The following is a 19,495-nucleotide window of genomic DNA, read 5'->3' on the forward strand; positions in this document are numbered from 1 at the left end:
GAAAAAGTAAAAAGGTAATTAACGATCTTAAGTTCCTACTTCTCACTAACTAGCATTTGGTGTAGTTGTAGTTATGTTCATTTCGTTGGTAAAAAATGTTGTTCGTGCAAATAATCTCTCATGAGAATATTCGCTTCTAGATCCTTCGCCCTTTAAACTTTTTTCTCTCTCTTCCTTGATTCATGTAAAAAAGACTGCAGTAAATATACCACTCCCGGGGGGTGTTGGCTAAAGGCCCTCCGATGCTTAAGTTAGTTTGATTGTATCTGGGTGAAACAATAGGTAAAAAAGGGTATGGTGTTTTCTCTATGGTGAGAACCGGGTGGCATCTAGGAGAGGAGATTCGGGTATTTTTGCAAAGTTTCAGAGCTAAGTTTAGAGTTACCTTAAGTGTTCAATGAAGCCATGTATTTATAAGGCTCTAGGCATCTATGGTTTTTCAAAGGATAAACTCTTATTTAGAAAGAGTTTATTATTTCCCCAAATTGTAGAGATTGAGTCCATTAGGGATTTGATTGGGATAAACCCTAATTCAAATCTCCTAATTTGATAACGATGATATCTCCAAATAAGGATAATATCTTAATTAATGATATTATCTCTTTAAATAAAAATAATATCCTTATTTTTGGTGTCAATTATCTTGCAAAATAAATTACTTAATTATTAGAGGATATTCTTCTTATCCACGTGGCATCTCATGATTGGAGATTGAAATATTTGTTCCCACAAAAGTCTTAAAATCTAATCAATTGATATGAGAATAATAATATATATATTTGTGATGATTTTAATACCTAATTCTAGTTAATCCTGCATGTAGGAATTGTTAACAGTATAATGCTGATGTGTGCAGACTGAGATATGAGTTGGAGAATGGTCACGTGCTTCTCAGTGCATAACTCGTGATTGTTAGATAGGCTACTTAGAGGAGATTGTCAGCTATATAAACACTAGATTAACCATTGCTTAAGTTCAGTTGGGATTGTAACAGTTTATCATAACATAAATATATAGGTCTCATTTTTCTTTTCTCTCTTTCTCTCTTCGACTTTCTCTGTCATAACCCAAAACCTAACTTTCTTTCCTCCAAAGTTAGCATAGTATCAGAGCCAGGTTCTTTGATTCCTGATCCTTTTTGCTTCCGCTCTACTATATCATAATCGATCTCTAAGGTTCAAGCTATCAATTGCATCAATGGTGATTCGTTGGATGCAGATGCTTTCCTCAAGTCTGATACTATTTTTGGCGATTTTGCAAGTGTTTGTTGTCAACTTTCTTCGCGCACTGTTCTTCTTGACAAGAATGATATATTCAACTTCAGTATGTTGATTCTGTCTTCAATTTCAGTTTAAGTATGATGCGATTTCATTAAAAGCAAGAATCATGCTCTGTAATTTCTTGAAGCACGAAGCCGATTTTTCTGATAACTTGTTGCACGAAGCACTTTCTCAGTTCTCTTGAAGCATGAAGCAATTTCTTTATTTTTCTTGAAGCACGAAGCAATTCCTTGGTTTGTTTTCTTGAAGCACGAAGCTATTCTTTTGATATGTGTTTTCTTGGAAGAACCCCATTGGTTCGTTGAATCAATTTTTGATTCTTTGATTCTATACGGCCATGACTATTACTGCTCCAAAAATTGAGACCTTATTAGGTGTTTTGACTATTAAGTTGAATGACGATAATTTTGTGAAATGGAACTATCAATTGGAGTCTGTTCTTCAAGGATACGACTTGTATGGCCATTTTTATGGCTCCTCTGTGTGTCCACCTAAATATGTCATCACTGAGTTAGAAGGAGTTACAACTGAGCTCACTGAGAACTATCGTCACTGGATTCAAGTCGATAAATCCTTGCTAAGTCTACTTATTGCAACATTGTCTGATGAGGCCATAGAGTATGTCATTGGTTGCAAATCGGCCAGGGATGCGTTGCTAAGCCACACAGATAGATATGCCTCTGTTTCAAGAGCTCGTGTAAATCAACTCAAAACTGAGCTGCACACTGTCCACAAGGGTGGTGATTCTGTCGAAAAATTCTTGCTTCGTCTATAGCACATACGAGATCAATTGGCAGCAGCAGGATTTAAGCTCTCAGATGAGGACATTATCATTGCAGCTTTAAATGGTTTACTACAGGAATTTGACATGATCAAGACTGCTTATTGCAACAGAAGCACCTATAGCTCTTAAGGAGTTCAGAGCTTAGTTGCTATCTGTTCAAAAGCAAATTACCAATTCATACCATTTCCGGTAATCGTCATGCGCTCTGCTTTTTCTGTTACTCTGGTTATTTCGGCTCCAGCAGGCTCCCTGCTCCCTATCAATCCAGAAATTAACAAGATATAAGCCAAAAGATATAACCAATGGAAAGAACACAGAGAGAGAGAGAGAGATGAAGAGAATCTGGAAAACCTTGAGCCATGGAATACCAGAGGGCATAGAGAGATTGAACCACTCTTTAACTCCTGAAATGTTTGAGAAGCTGCATCATGCCGTGCAATTCGTTGATGATTGGAAGACCACGACCATTTTTTCTGTTTTGGGGGCTGCTGCGGTATCCTGCTTGTCTTTGACTGTGACGGCAGGCTCATGTTTTATCATAGCCAGAGCCCAGAACGCAAGGGAGAAGAGAGCGGCGGCTGCGGCTGCGGCAGCTACAGCAGGCCAAGCAACCCCTGCTGCTCCAGGACTGCTCGGGCTCCTGGGAGCAGGAATGGCTGTGGCAGCGATAGTGACAGCGGCAGTGATAGCAAGAGGAAGAGAGGGAGCGGCGGCGACGGCGGCGACAGAGGGAGCGGAGGCGGTGGCAGGCCAAGTAGCCCCGGCTTACTTAGAGCTTCTGCATCTATCTTTTTTTTTTTTTTTGTCGATAGCTTATGCATCCATCTAGTAGACACCCAACTATATATCTAGTTTCTGGTGGATTTGCGTTTCTGTTCTTCAACTTCAATGAAATGAAATGAAGCTTTATTTTATTATTGTCTTCAATAGATTGTAATTGAAACAAACCCTTCTCTTCGACCAAACATAATAAACCCTTCTCAAAACTCCAAAACCCTCATTTCCTAAACCTAAATCCCCAATCTCCACCCACCCACGAACCTTTAACCCTTTCCCCACCAAGCTTTAATCTTTAAAAAAAACAAAAAAACAAAAAACAATTGAACTTTTACACTATGACCTACGAGTTCATATTCCTGGGTCCGTCCCTGCATACTTGTTTATTCAAATTGGAGAAAGAATTATCAAAGTCAAGATCAATTTCGCTCCTTGGAGTTGAAGGCTGCAAAAAAAAACCTTGTTCTCCCCTGATTTAGATTGGCTATTGGTTGTGTGTTTGCCATAAATTGTCTATACACAAAAACCCAAAAATCAAATCAATAATTCAAGAACCCTAAATCTAAATACAAGAAGTCCCAACGAACCAAACATCTAATTAACAAATTCAGAACCTGAAATCAACTTAACTCCATAACCCTAAACCGAATCTTCTCAAAATACAAGAACCAAAAAATCCCAAAGTATGCTTTGATAGGTTTTATTGAGTTGTTGGGTTTCTGGGAAGGGAAAATGAGGTTTACTTTGCGTTCGTTTCACTACGACTAAAGAAGGAAAAACACCTATTTGACCGTATTTTGATGAGCTTTCTGTCTTATGCGAAAATATTTGTCAATTTTGCTATTGAGGACAACTTTGGGCGGTGTATGCTTATAGTGGGTTCGTCTTTCGGCCATTAAGCTTTTCTGCCTTGGGCTTTCATGGAGAGTTATTTTCATAACAAAAAACCCATAACCTAAAATCCTAGCCAATTCTCGAAAGACAAAGAACCAAATATCTAATAACAATTCGAGACTAGAAATCAAATTGAAAAGCCCAAGAAATGCATACTTGTGGTGAGCCAGCTTTTTTTGTGAAGCTTGATGATCCTTCTTGGCTAGAAATTTTCTGGAAAAAAAAACCCCCAAAATTATCTAAAGCCCATAACCCTAAAAATCTCAACCAATTCTCAAAAGACAAAGAATCAAACATCTAATTACAATTTGAGACCAGAAATCAAAATGAAAAACCAAAGAAATGCATACCTGTCGTGGGCTATTTTTTTTGTGAAACTTGATAATCCTTATGGGCTAGAAATTCTCTGAAGAAAAAAAAACCCCAAAAATTCTCTAAAGCTCAATCTTCAACTGAATATGAAATTGAAGGCTATGGTGGGCCAGCTTTTTTTCCTGAAGCTTGATGATCTTTCTTCGCTAGAAATTCTCTGAAAAAGAAAAACTCCAAAATTCTCTAAAGCTCATTCTTCGACCAAATATGAAATTGAACAAAACTATTCAACCGAGTATGAAATTAAAGGAATACATACCTGTGATTGACCAACTTTTTTTATGAAACTTGATAATCCTTCTTGACAAGAAATTCCCTAGATAAAAACACGTCAAAATTCTCTAAAGTCCATTCTTCAACCGAATTTGAAATTGAACACAATTCTTCAACCGAGTATGAAATTAAATGAATACATACTTGTGGTGGGCCAGCTTTTTTGTGAAGCTTGATGATCCATCCTGGCTAGAAATTCCCTAGAAAAAAAACAACCCCGAAATTCTTTAAAGCCCATTCTTCAACCGAATATGAAATTGAGTACAATTCTTCAACCGAGTATGAAATTGAAATGATACATACCTGTGGTGGGCCAGCTTTCTCTTGTGAAGCTCGATGATCCTTCTTGGTGAGAAATTCTTTGGAAAAAAAACACCAAAATTCTCTAAAGCCCATTCTTCAACCGAATATGAAATTGAGTACAATTCTTCAACCGAGTATGAAATTGAAAGGATACATACCTGTGGTGGGCCAGCTTTTCTTGTGAAGCTCGATGATCCTTCTTGGTGAGAAATTCTTTGGAAAAAAAACACCAAAATTCTCTAAAGCCCATTCTTCAACCGAATATGAAATTGAGTACAATTCTTCAACCGAGTATGAAATTGAAAGGATACATACCTGTGGTGGGCCAGCTTTTCTTGTGAAGCTCGATGATCCTTCTTGGTGAGAAATTCTTTGGAAAAAAAACACCAAAATTCTCTAAAGCCCATTCTTCAACCGAATATGAAATTGAGTACAATTCTTCAACCGAGTATGAAATTGAAAGGATACATACCTGTGGTGGGCCAGCTTTTCTTGTGAAGCTCGATGATCCTTCTTGGTGAGAAATTCTTTGGAAAAAAAACACCAAAATTCTCTAAAGCCCATTCTTCAACCGAATATGAAATTGAGTACAATTCTTCAACCGAGTATGAAATTGAAAGGATACATACCTGTGGTGGGCCAGCTTTTCTTGTGAAGCTCGATGATCCTTCTTGGTGAGAAATTCTTTGGAAAAAAAACACCAAAATTCTCTAAAGCCCATTATTCAACAGAATACGAAATTGAACACAATTCTTCAACCGAGTAAGAAATTGAAGAGATACATACCTGCGGTGGGCTAGCTTTTCTTGTGAAGCTTGATGATCCATCTTGGTTAGAAATTCTTTGGGGGGAAAAAAACCCAAAATTCTCAAAAGCCTACGAACACAATTTTTTAACCGAGTATGAAATTGAATGAATATATACCTGTGATGGACCAACTTTTTTTGGGAAGCTTGATAATCCTTCTTAGCGAGAAATTCTTTGGGAAAAAAACCCCAAAATTCCCTAAAGCTCATTCTTCAACAGAATACGAAATTGAACACAATTCTTTAACCGAGCATGAAATTGAAGGGATACATCTGCGGTGGGCCAGCTTTTCTTTTGAAGCTTGATGATCCTTCTTGATCAGATATTCTTCGGAGGAAAAAAAACCCAAAATTCACAAAAGCCCATTCTTCAACCGAATATGAAATTGAACACAATTCTTCAACTGAGTATGAAATTGAAGAAATACATACCTGTAGTGGGCTAGCTTTTTTTGTGAAGCTTGATGATCCTTCTTGGCTCGAAATTTCTGGAAAAAACAACCTCAAAATTCTCTAAAGCACATTCTTCAACCGAATACGAAATTGAACACAATTCTTCAACCGAGTATAAAATTGAAGGAATACGTACCTGTAATGGGCCAATTGAGAAATTCTGTAGAAAAAAAACCTCAAAATTCTCTAAAGCCCATTCTTCAACAGAATACGAAATTGAACACAATTCTTCAACCGAGTACGAAATTGAAGGGATACATACCTGCAGTGGGCCAGCTTTTCTTGTGAAACTTGATGATCCTTCTTGGTTAGAAATTCTTTGGGGAAAAAAAAACCCAAAATTCTTAAGAGCCCATGCTTCAATCGAATATGAAAGTGAACACAATTCTTCCACTGATTATGAAATTGAAGGAATACATACCTGTGGTGGGCTAGTTTTTTTTCTTGTGAAGCTTGATGATCCTTCTTGGCAAGAAATTCTCTGGAAAAAAAAACCCCAAAATTCTCTAAAGTCCATTTTTCAACTGAATATGAAATTGAACACAATTCTTCAACCGAGTATGAAAGTGAAGGAATACATACTTGTGGTGGGCTAGCTTTTTTTGTAAAGCTTGATGATCCATCTTGGCATGAAATTGCCTGGAAAAAAAACCGCAAAATTCTATAAAGCCCATTCTTTAACCAAATATGATATTGAGCATAATTCTTCAACCGAGTATGAAATTGAAAGGATACATACCTATAATGGGCCAGCTTTTCTTGTGAAACTTGATGATCCTTCTTGGCTAGAAATGTTTTAGAAAAAAAAAACCTCAAAATTCTCAAAAGCTCATTCTTTAACCGAATATGAAATTGAACACAATTCTTCAACCGAGTATGAAATTGAATGAATACATACCTGTGATGAGCCAACTTTTTTTGTGAAGCTTGATAATCTTTCTTGGCGAGAAATTCCCGGGAGAAAAAACACCAAAATTCTCTAAAGCCCATTGTTCAACCGAATACGAAATTGAACATAATTCTTCAACCGAGTATGAAATTGAAGGGATGCACACCTGTGGTGGCCCAGCTTTTGTTGTGAAGCTTGTTGATCCATCTTGGTTAGAAATTCTCTGGGGAAAAAAACCCCAAAATTCTCAAAAGCCCATTCTTCAACCGAATCTGAAATTGAACACAATTCTTCAACCGATTATGAAATTGAAGAAATACATACCTGTGGTGGGCTAGGTTTTTGTTGTGAAGCTTGATGATCCTTCTTGGCAAGAAATTCAATGGAAAAAAAACCCTAAAATTCTCTAAAGTCCATTCTTCAACCGAATATGAAATTGAACACAATTCTTCAACCGAGTATGAAATTGAATGAATACATACCGGTGGTGGGCTAGTCTTTGTTCTATTTCCTTTCACCACAATTCCATAGAAGACATGAGATCAAATTATGAAATCCATTTAGCTAAGGGAAGAGCCAATATCACTAATTACCCTTAGCCAAGGGATTCTCACTGAAACCAAGGACCATTGAAATGCTATCTAGTGTCTCATTAACCACTCTGCATTGACAAAAACAACAAAGAGTATGCTGGATATAAGTTAGAAAAACATATAAACAAGAAAAACATAAAAGGAAATTGAGTTTCAGCATTAGGGACGAACCCAAGATGGTAGCCAAATAAGAATGAAAAAAGAGTTGCCACAAGCATATACGAGGCAAAGAGCGTCTCCATGAAGGGTTTCCAATTCCTATTCTAGCCCCTCCACCATCAAGCTTCGGAAGTCTATAAGCCAAATTCATTTAATTTTACTTTATCTGGAATTTATATCTTACTATACTATTTTTAGTAATTCTAATATATATATTTTTTTTTCAAAAGCAAATTACCAATTCATACCATTTCCGGTAATCATCATGTGCTCTGCTTCTTCTGTTACTCTGGTTATTTCGGCTCCAGCAGGCTCCCTGCTCCCTATCAATCCAGAAATTAACAAGATATAAGCCAAAAGATATAACCCAAGGAAAGAAGAGAGAGAGAGAGAGAGATAAAGAGAATTTGGAAAACCCTGAGCCATGAAATACCAGAGGGCATTGAGAGATTGAACCACTCTTTAACTCCTGAGATGTTTGAGAAACTGCATCATGCCGTGCAATTCGTTGATGACTAAAAGGCCACGACCGTTTTTTCTGTTTTGGGGGCTGCTGCGGTATCCTGCTTGTCTTTGACTGTGACGGCTGGCTCATGTTTTATCATGGCCAGAGTCCTGAACACAAGGGAGAAGAGAGCGGCAGCTGCGGCTGCGACAGCAGGCCAAGCAGCCCCTGCTGCTCCAGGACTGCTCGGCCTCCTAGGAGCAGGAACGGCTGTGGCAGCGATAGTGACAGCGTCAGTGATAGCAAGAGGAATAGAGGGAGTGGTGGCGGCGGCTGCTACAGAGGGAGCGGCGGCAGCTGCTACAGAGGGAGCGGCGGCGTCGACGGCGACAGAGGGAGTGGCGGCGGTGGCAGGCCAAGTAGCCCCGGCTTAGTTAGAGCTTTTGCATCTATCTTTATTAGGTTTTCCTCTTCATCATATATATATATATATATATATTTTATGCGGCTGAATAAAAGAATAAGTATGTCACTTAATTCCAACATATTTGCTAGAATATATAAGTTTTATTAAAGTCGAATAAAGAGGTTTATAATTTTTGGGCTAGAGTGTTGAATCAAGTTGGTCCAACTTTGACCCCCAGCTATGACTTTGGATCACATTACCTGTTATGTTGCCTATTTTGGACTAAATTCATCAACTTAGTTATGCAAAGAAAGAGAACTTTTTATTGACAATCAAGAATTCAATCACCTCATAAATGATATTCATTCCAAATCGGGTGTTAACAAAACTACTCAAAACAACATTGTAACATTTTAGGAGCGATAATGTCAACCAAAAAAAAAAACATAAAAGACCAAAGGTTATAATATGGCAAACCTCAGAAACCATTTGTGATAAAAAGTCTCACCAAAAAGAATTAAAAAAGAAAAAGAAATTATGGTATTTCATAGGGTTTTTCAAGTGAATTCTGTGTTAATTTTGAGACATTACAACTTACAAGTTTTAAACTTTACCTTATAAATTTTGCACCAGGTAATCTTAACGCATTTTGTGATTACATCCAGTTTGCCTTGGTCAAGAATTTACAAATTTTCATTGAATAAAGTTGCAACAGTTACCTATTTGGATTTTTCTTCTAGTGTACTCTGAGTTCTTCTTTTTGCAAATTGTTTCTTTTTTTGCTTATAATTTCTTTATGAACAATTGCCCTAAATGAAACTGTAGGTGATCAGTCAATTAAATACAATGTGCATTTCACGTTTAATTGATGACTATATATGTTTATGGCTCCATTAACTTCATGTTGGATATTGTGAAAAATATGGCATGCATGCATTGGATCAGCATTGGAGTTAGTTATAGACTGGTAGTTGATTTTATCATTTCTTTTACTCCTCTCTTTTATCATTCCTTATTCATCTTTCCTGTTGGTTGGTATATAAAATTTTTCATATTCGTGTGATAAAACCTCTATAGGTAGAGGTAGGAGATAGGAATCAAGCATTTGTGCACCCAATATAACAAAGGAACAAGTTAAAGAAGGTCGTTTCTCCAATTGGGTTAATTTTGGTCCTTTTCACAATCGGGTTAATTCGGGTAATTTCTCCAATAGGTTTTATTCGGGTAATTTCCCCAATAGGGTTAATTATGATCGTTTTCCCTAAACCAAACCATGAACTTCAATATTTCCAAATATGAACTTCCAAACATGAACTTAAAAAAATCTTTTTGCCTCTGTGCACTTGCAATAAAACATAGGACGCATCCGTCACAATAGAAGACACCAAGCTAAACGCAACAATTATACACGAATCGGACAATCTCAGGGATTTTTCCCACCAACTCAGGTAAATCACCCCCGAGTATATTCCAAACCTGTCTCAAACCATTCATTTTTTCTTTTTCCCTCCTCTCTTTTACCCTTCTTTATTCATCTTTTATGTTGGTTGGTGTAAAAAAATTTTCATCTTCGAGTAATAAAACCTTTATAGGTGGAGGTAGGAGGTAGGGAGCAAGCTCTTGTACGCTTTAGATGTGTATCCGAAATAACTAAGGAACAAGTTAACAAATGTCGTTTTCCCAATTGGGTTAATTTAGGTCGTTTTCCCAATCGGGTTAATTCAGGTAATTTCCCCAATAGGGTTAATTCGGGTAATTTCCCTAATAAGGTTAATTCAGATCGTTTTCTCAAAACCAAACAATGAACTTCAATATTTCCAAATATGAACTTCCAAACATGAACTTAAAAAAATCTTTTGCCTCTGTGCTCTTGCAATAAAACATAGGACGCATCCGTCGCAACAGAGGATGCCAAGATAAACGCAACAATTATACACGAATCAGACAATCTCAAGGATTTTTCCCACCAACTCAGGTAAATGACCCCCGAGTATCTTCCAAACCTGCCTCATACCATTCATTTTTTACTTTTCCCTTCTCTCTTTTACCCTTATTTATTCATCTTTTATGTTAGTTGGTGTATAAAATTTTTCATCTTCGAGTAATAAAACCTCTATAGGTGGAGGTAGGAGGTAGGGAGCAAGCTCTTGTATGCTTTAGATGCGTATCCGAAATGACCGAGGAACAAGTTAACAAATGTCGTTTCCCCAATTGGGTTAACTCAGGTCGTTTCCTCAATCGGGTTAATTTGAGTAATTTCCCCAATCATGTTAATTCAAGTCATTTCCCCTAAACCAAACCATGAACTTCAATATTTCCAAATATGAACTTCCAAACATGAACTTCAAAAAATATTTTTGCCTCTATGCACTTGCAAGAAAAGAATAGGATGTAGTTGTTACAACAGAGGACGGCAAGCTAACCCTAACAGTGTACAGAGCCATCATCTTTTAATTATATATGAATCGGACAATCTCATAGATTTTTCCAACCAACTCAGGTAAATCACCCCTGTGTGTCTTCCAAACCTATCTCACACCATTTATTTTTTCTTTTTCACAGTCTCTCTTTTACCATTTTTTATTCATCTTTTCTGTTGGTTGGTCAATAAAATTTTTCATCTTTGAGTAATAAAACATCTATAGGTGGAGGTAGGACGTAGGGAGCAATTTCTTGCATGCTTCAAATGTGCACCAAAAATAATCGAGAAACAAGTTAACGAAAGTCGTTTCCCTAATTGGGTTAATTGATGTCGTTTCCCTAATCGAGTTAATTCGAGTAATTTCCTTAATCGAGTTAATTCGAGTAATTTCCCTAATAATGTTAATTCGGGTCATTTCTCCTAAACCAAATCATGAATTTCAATATTTCCTAATATGAACTTCAAAAAATATTTTTGCCTCTATGCTCTTGCAATAAAAGTATAAGACGCAGTCGTCACAACAGAGGACGCCAAGCTAACCGCAACAATTATACACGAATTGGACAATCTCATGTTTTTTTCCCACAAATTCAGGTAAATCACCCCTAAGTGTCTTCCAAACCTGTCTCACACTATTCATTTTTTTCTTTTTTCCTTTTCTATTTTACCCTTGTTTATTCATCTTTTCTGTTGATTGGTTTATAAAATTTTTCATCGTTGAGTAATAAAACCTCTATAGGTGGAGTTTGGAGCAAGGGAGCAAGCTCTTGCATGCTTCATATGTGCACTCGAAATAACCGAGAAATAAGTTAACGAAGGTCGTTTCCCCAATTGGGTTAATCCAGGTCGTTTCCCCTAATTAAATATTTCCAAATATGAACTTCAAAAAATATTTTTGCCTCTATGCTCTTGCAATAAAAGTATAGGAAGCAGCTATTGCAACAGAGGACATCTAGCTAACCCCAACAGTGTACAGAGCCATCATCTTCCCATTATACACAAATCAGAAAATCTCATGGATTTTTCCCTCTAACTCAAGTAAATCACCCCTGAGTGTCTTCTGAACCTGTCTCACACCATTCATTTTTTCTTTTTCCATTCTCTCTTTTACCCTTCTTTAGTTATCTTTCCTGTTGGTTGATAAATAAAATTTTTCATCTTCGAGTCTTAAAACCTCTAGTGGAGGTAGGAGGTAGGGAGCAAACTCTTGCATGCTTCAGCTGTGCACTCGAAATAACATGGGAACAAGTTAACGATGGTTGTTTCTCCAATTCCGTTAATTCGGGTTGTTTCCCCAATCGGGTTGATTAAGGTCATTTCCCCAATCGGGTTGATTAGAGTCATTTCCCCAATCGGATTAATTCGGGTTGTTTCCCATAAACCAAACCATGAACTTCAATATTCCCAAACATGAACTTAAAAAAAATTAAGACATGAACTTTAAAACATGAACTTCAAGAGCACTAAAACAAGTCAAAGCATGAACTTCAAAAAATCAAAACATACACTTCAAGAATTCAAAACATTAAATATAAACCAAATAAGAGAGATAGTAAAGCAAACATACAAGAGGACATGCATACGTGATCAGAGATAATTAAGCAAGGCAAGACAGCTGTAACATATGTACTCATATGTCGATTATAAATAATAAACTTAAAGATTAACATGCAATCATCACATCTCTCTTAAAATTCCGAAACCATAGAACAAAGAAGCAAACATAAACACAAAATGAAAAAGCAACATAACATAAACAACAACATCATCATATTTAATAGCTCAAAGCGTAAAGAAAGAACAAAACAGAATAGAGTGCCAAGAGAGAACAAAAAAACCTCAATTATACCTACTACGTGCACCTTACTACTTGCTCCTTACTGAGCAAGAAATTAAAAATATATAAATCAAAAATGAATGGGAAGAACAAAGAGAGAGAGAGAGAGAGAGAGAGAGAGATTGAAGGGAAAGAAATTAACTACTTTGTAAAACTTTAAGTTCTGAGTTACCTGAGGCGGTTGAGAATCCAACTAGGCTTTGAGTTCTGACGTCCCTGAGATGTTTGAGAAATTCATCAGTCAGTCCAATTCATATTGAATTGAAAAATGACAACTATTGTAGCTGTTATGGGGGCTGTCGCTATTAGCTTGTTGTAGTTTGGTGTGACGACAACGTCCTGTTTTAATATGGCCAAAGCACAGATTGCGACTGCGGCAGTGAGAGCAGGCCAAGCAGCCCCTCCTGCTCCAGGGCTGCTTGGGCTTCTAGGAGGCGGAATGACTGCCGCTGCGGCTGTTGTAGAGGTGAATTGCCCTAGAGAGGAAGCACCCACTGTTGGATGTTAGAGCTTCTGCAGCATTGCAACAAGTCAAAATATGAACTTCAAAAAATGAAAACAACAACTTCAAGAATTCAAAACAAGAACTTCAAGAAATCAAAACATGAACTTCAAAAGCATTGAAACAAATCAAAATATGAACTTCAAAAAATCAAGACATGAACTTTAAGAATTCAAAACATGAACTTCAAGAATTCAAAACATGAATTTCAAGAGCATTGGAACAAGTCAAAACATGAATGTCAAAAAATCAAAACATGAATTTCAAGAATTCAAACAATTAATTTCAAAGAACATTGAAACAAGTCATAACATGAACTTCAAAAAATCATAGAGAACCCTCCCCAACCACAAGGGAATGAGTACTATTGAATTAGACACCACCAACTGAGTGGTTGGTTTGTGACTAATAAGTTGGCCAATATCAAATGTCATAGCACCCGAGTCAATAATTCATGTGGGCTTTGGAGAGGACGTATGAAAAGCATAAGCTTTGGTGGTGACGATAGAAGCATGAGCCCGAGTAGCTGGTTCAGCATGAGTGACTGCATGCATCTATGAGTATGCAAGGAGGGAGTGAATCGTAGGGGGTCCTGACATCGTAGTGGAAGTAAGAGTTGATATGAGTGGTGTGTTTGTGGTTAAGGAGTTTATTTGAGAATTTGAGGAATTTGATGTATGAATTTGATTTGAAAGGTATGTGTTTAAGGAGTTTGATAAGAGGATTTGATTTGAGAGGTAAGGAATTTGATTTAGGGTTTGGATTTGAATTTGAGGGCATGATTTGAGGGATTAGAGACAACCTAGGATCGATTGCTCTGATACCACACTAAAATATGAATATGGTTTGAATACTTTAGGTTAATTGTATTCTTTTCTATAAAGAGTTATATATAGGAGTTTATAAGAGTGATTTACAAGGAAATAGATACAATATTTAATTATGAGAATATCTCTTAATTATACAAGAATTTGTCAACTATATAAAACAAGGAAGTAAATCACATAATTAACTTAGCAAATAAATCTCCTTGATTTTAGGTTAACTCACGTCAACACTTTCCACGCTGATTGTAATCCTTTAAGCTTTGGATACTAATTGTAGTAAAGTTTCTATTAATTTTTAGATTACTACTGAGACATACTGAAACATGTACTACAACTTTGTATAATGATCTACACATTATTGGTTGGCCTTTGTTAAACTTATGATTGATTGGTTTGGAAGAAGAAAAAAAAGTTGTTTATAGGCATTATGATTGGAAACTACCATATTTTTAATAGATTATTGGTGTGGATTTGCGGAATGCTCAATAAAGGTGACCATAGATGAGCTGGAATTTGATACTAAAGTCCAAGAAATGCACAGTTGCACATCTACTAGCATTTCAAGGGCTTTAAATGTCATAGAGCTGGCTGCAAGAGTTAATATGAGATTGCAATCTGTATTTGCCTTTTTTTTTTTTTTTTTAATATTTTAATTTCCTCTGATTTGTGTACAATTAAACTTAGGCCATGTGAAATAGTTTTAAACCAAAAAGTGCTAATTAATAGTTTAAAACTAAAATTAAACTAAACTAAATACAACTTAGGTTATGTGTTCGAATCCCCTCACCATATCACAACAGGTTTTAGTTTCAGGGTCTGGAAAGTATACATATTAGTGTCCAAGTAATGTGCTGAATAAATTAAATGAGAAGTATATTTGGAAGTTTTAAAATCAAGTATAGGTGTCCAGAAAAACAACACTATTAACATTTTAGGACCGAAGGTGGGTGTACGGCCCATTAGACTGGACCAAAGCCCAATAAATTCGTTGGCCAAATTCCGTTAGTCTTTAGACGACGGTCAATTTCCGCCGGCGACATCTTTTCCCCAATCTAACTAACGGTTATGTAGAAAACCTTAATCACTCAAAATTTTCAAAAATCCTTCCAACACCTAATCGCTTAGTTAAATTGGTGAAGATTAGTGGGAGTTAGAAGCTTTGATTTTTCTTCGCTCCATTTTTCGCTGCCTCCATTTTCTTGTTCTTGTACTTACGAATTTTAAATAATTATAAATCCTGATTTGTGTAAATTGCCTATTGCCAGGTAATTGTTCAACCCAGAAGATTTGATAGAAAGACCCAATTGAAGCCCTAGCTTTTCTGGTGGAAGGCAATTGACACCAAGGTCGAATTTGCAGTCAACAATTGCAGGTTAGTCTCTTTTCCTATAGGTGAAATGGCACTTTTGTGCGTTCTGTATTTAGATCATATCAATAAAGCCCCTTTATTTCTCACCAAAAAAGAAAAGAAAAAAAGAAAAAGAAATTAGAGTAGTTCATAGGGTTTTTCAAGTGAATTCAGTGTTGATTTTGAGACATTACAACTTACAAGTTCTAAGCTTTTTCTTATAAATTTTGCACTAGGTAATCTTTTTGCATTTTGTGAGCACATTCTATCTGCCTTGGTCAAGAATTTACAAATTTTCATTGAATAAAGTTGCAATAGTTCTCTGTTTGCATTATTCTTCTAGTGTACTCTGAGTTGTTCTTTCTGCAGATTGTTTCTTTTTTTGCTTATAGTTCCTTTTAGAACAATTGCCCTGAATGAAACTTTAGGTGATCAGTCAATTGAAGAACATGTGCATTGCACGTTTAATTCATGATTATATATGTCTATGGCTCCATTAACTTCATGTTGGATATTGTGAAAAATATGGCATGCATGCATTGGATCAGCATTGGAGTTAGTTGTAGACTGGTAGTTGATTTTATCCTTTCTTTTTGACTGATGTGAACCATCAAATTGTTAGGGAAAAGGCTAATTTTCCAAACCAATAACCAACCATTCGACTATAATGATTGGCATTCATTTGAGATCCAATTCTGTATATTTAATGACATAGTTGTCTGGATAGTGTGAGGGTTTTGCCTAACATTTAGCCTGCTTGAAACGATTAATCTGACCATACCTGATCATGCTGAGTTTAGGAATATCTGGCATGACTAATCTCTCCATTTTGATGTTTCTTAGTTTAAACGTATTCTAGTTGAGAAGTTGACAACAAATCCAGACTTAGTTAGTCCATATCCCAATGACTTTATCTTGATGAAAGGGATTTTCTGAAAAGACTTGCTTCTCCGATAGAACTGAAAGCTATGGTGGCTAGGCTTTGTGTAAAATTCTAACGTGTAATTTTAATTGGAGATAAATGATAACAATTTCTAAATTGTTGAGTAAACAATCACCTTGGTTTGATCTGTAAGTGTACTGGATAATGGTTTAATATTGCAGAGAGTAACAATGATCCGCGGGCAAAAGTTTTTGCTCACCTAATCTCCAGTTTCAGCACTCATGAATCTAAATTTATTTAGGAGTTTAATTACTAAGAAGGGACAAATTGTGGTGGAGGATCTATTTTTGTTTTTGGAATCATATATTGCCTCAGTGTTATCCTTGGGCGTTCATTAATGAATTACCTAGAATTGTTCAGAGACTCATCAAATCTATTTTGAAGTACATACTCCACAAAATGTCCATAGCATTCATTTCATTTCTCTTTAATCTATTCAGTTTTGCTTGGCGCTACTTAGTGGTAGCTTTTCACCTGACTTCCAAGACCACCATCTCATCTACTCTTCAATAGCTAACTGCCACTCAAGGGTTGGATAGGAAGTCTGCTTTTTCTGCAGGATCTTATGAGCTTCATGCTAGTTGTGCTAAGATTGAGTGGCGTGGCATCCTTATTTGACCCAATTTTCAATGAGACCACATCCCAAGGTGGATGGTCTTTTTACGTGTCATGGAGCGTTTGCCGCCATGCGAATTGCGTGTCGTGTTAGTTTTTATTTTTTATTTTTTATTTTGTATTACGAGGGTAGGGGATATTCGAATTTGGAACCTCTTCCAACATTGAGAAGAGAAACACGAACAAACCAAGTGCTACTACTCGGTGCATGTCGTGCTAGGTTGCTTGGTGATCTGAAATTTATGACTAAATGCCATTTTATTAGTCTTAGGTGACTTAAATTATTATATTGGAAGATGTTCATGGATTTTCTGAGCAAGTTCTTTCTGTGATGAATGATAGTCTTGAGCCTAGGAATTGTTGGACCATAGAATTCCATATGATGGCTAGAGGTAGGCGATTTAGCTGTATTTCTTTGATTTTACTAGAATATATTTCCCTTTTTCCAAGGTGGCTCATATCCAGTTTAACAACATGTGGTGATTGTTTAATGAAATTCAACCTGATTTGGAACATGTTTACAGTGTAAAACATCTACTGGCTGCCATCTTTGATATATTATCTCATTATGTAGACTAATCTCTATGATTCTTCTCTTCTTCTTCCAGTGACATATGCAATTCCATGATGAAAACAAGCATCTTTTAGTCTTCGAGTTTTCGTAAAGTGAATGAGATAATGATATTTAAGCAGGAAATGGAATAATTAATCTCTATTGTAATTTGTATAATAAATGATGAGATGTTTATACAAGGAACAAGTAAACCAAAGTTGAAGGAAACAGTGATTTGGAACAGGACATAAGATTGTTAATACTTTCTCTAAGCAAGTTTAATATTCTTCTTTGACAACCTTTTCTTGTTTGTATGGCTTTCCCTCTTTTCTTTTGAATCTTTTTGTGGACTGCATCATTTCAGGTCTTCCCCCACCTCAATTTTATCAAAGCTTCTTCATCTTTGCCTTGCTTTTCCCTAATTGAAAAAAAATAAATAAATAAAATAAAATTGTGATTATGTGTTGTGAGTGACACCAAAACTTGTCTCACAAGAAAGCCAAAATTACTTCAAATCAAAGGTAAAGCAAAGCAAAGCAAAGCCAAAGATGCCACTTTCTTGTGGGTTTTTTGGTTTCTTCCTTTTATTTGCTTTCCTTAATGGATCTTAAAAAGGACAAGGCAGTGCAGGACGAAAGAGAGAGGGATAAAGTGAAGAGAGAGAAATTCCAAAAGGAACCTCAGGCCAATAAATACAGCTTTTTTTATTTGTTTTTATAAGAATCATGTGATTGCTACAAACTATCTACCGTTCCAAACTACCAATATTTAGAGAAGAATTGTAAGGACATGAAGGACATTATATAATTTGACGATTTGAATTGCAGATGAGCTTAATCATAACCCATATGGCACCAAAACTATAATTATGGATTGTGATGGCTCATAATGGTGCTGGTGACTTTTATTTTATTTTATTTGGGGGAAAAAAAATAAAAATAAATGCCTGGAGCTTGAAATTTAATCAAGGTTTCTCTTATGCACAACCTAAGGTCAATGGGGTGTTGATGGAAGAAAAAAGAAAGCTACAAGCTCACATTGTGATTTGTGAATTTTGATTGACTGCATCAAACCAATGTTGTGTTGTGCTGTATGACATCAAGTGTCGAGGACCAATAGATCATCTACTTCAAGCTGCATGCCACCTAATATTTTCTTATAATGAATTCAGTTTGAAATTTGGGATGTATCACTCAAGTACACTGCTAGCTCAACCCAAACTTAGTGGTCTTATTTATTTATTTATGAACCAAGTAAATTTTTTATAGTGTAATCTAATGTAAAACTAAATGCATTACTTTACTTACTCCGAGATTTGAGTTTCTGTGTTCGGATCTCTCTTTTGCTAATATCGCTTATGAAAAAAGAAAAAAAAGTAGTACTTTACCTTTTAAATTGGAGTTACCAGTTGTAAGTTTAGTATTAAACTGAAGTGTGCAGGGTTACCTTGTTGCTTAGGACTTTTGGTTTTCCCTTAATCCCTTGCAAAGTCTACTTTTCCTTTGTTTCTTCCAAAAGCTGTAGGGATAGAGGGAGTAACCTTTTTCTTTTTTTTCTTTTTTTTTCTTTTTTCTCCTTTAATATAAATGAAAGCAGTATATAACGCAAATGGGTTCCTACCACAGTGGTGGTGGATTCCCCCTCTCCTCCATGGCGCCCCAGGATCAAATTCCAGTGAAATTTATTTCCTCCAATATAACCCCAAAAAAAAAAAAAATGTATGTATAACCAAAGAAATCCTTCCCTCAATCCAAAAATAATGATAAATTATTTTAAAAAGCATTTATCATAATTTCCCTATTTCTTACTTGGTGCGCAAATGTCACTTTTCAAAACTTTAATAATATCATTTTCTAATTGTAATAATTAGATTTTGATTAGAAAAATAGATTTTGAAGGACACAAAAATTGCCTGCCTCATGAGAGAGTGTTGTCTATTTCCCATGAGGTCCAAGGGAATAACAAGAATAGGGCATTTGACCGAAGAAACCGTTGTGTTCGTCCATCCGTCCAT

At 36.1% G+C, this 19,495-nt stretch overlaps 1 protein-coding gene across 1 annotated transcript; it reads left to right on the forward strand.

Annotated features, from left to right (window-relative positions):
* The first annotated feature begins 2,473 nt into the window (after positions 1–2,473).
* On the forward strand, positions 2,474–8,462 carry LOC117621048 (antifreeze protein Maxi-like). The gene is made up of 2 exons (XM_034351306.1): positions 2,474–2,844; positions 8,195–8,462. Exons 1-2 carry the CDS (start codon positions 2,474–2,476, stop codon positions 8,460–8,462), a joined length of 639 nt encoding a protein of 212 aa, XP_034207197.1.
* Positions 8,463–19,495: the final 11,033 nt, after the last annotated feature.

This window comes from Prunus dulcis, chromosome 3 (genome assembly GCF_902201215.1).
Source record: "Prunus dulcis chromosome 3, ALMONDv2, whole genome shotgun sequence".
Lineage (NCBI taxonomy): Eukaryota > Viridiplantae > Streptophyta > Magnoliopsida > Rosales > Rosaceae > Prunus > Prunus dulcis.

Excerpts from the sequence above, each read along its gene's own strand:
- LOC117621048 (XM_034351306.1), top strand. The coding sequence starts at position 2,474 with ATGTTTGAGAAGCTGCATCATGCCGTGCAATTCGTTGATGATTGGAAG. Across the intron at positions 2,845-8,194 it reads CCGGCTTACTTAGAGCTTCT|AGTCCTGAACACAAGGGAGA; the intron begins GCATCTATCTTT and ends TATCATGGCCAG.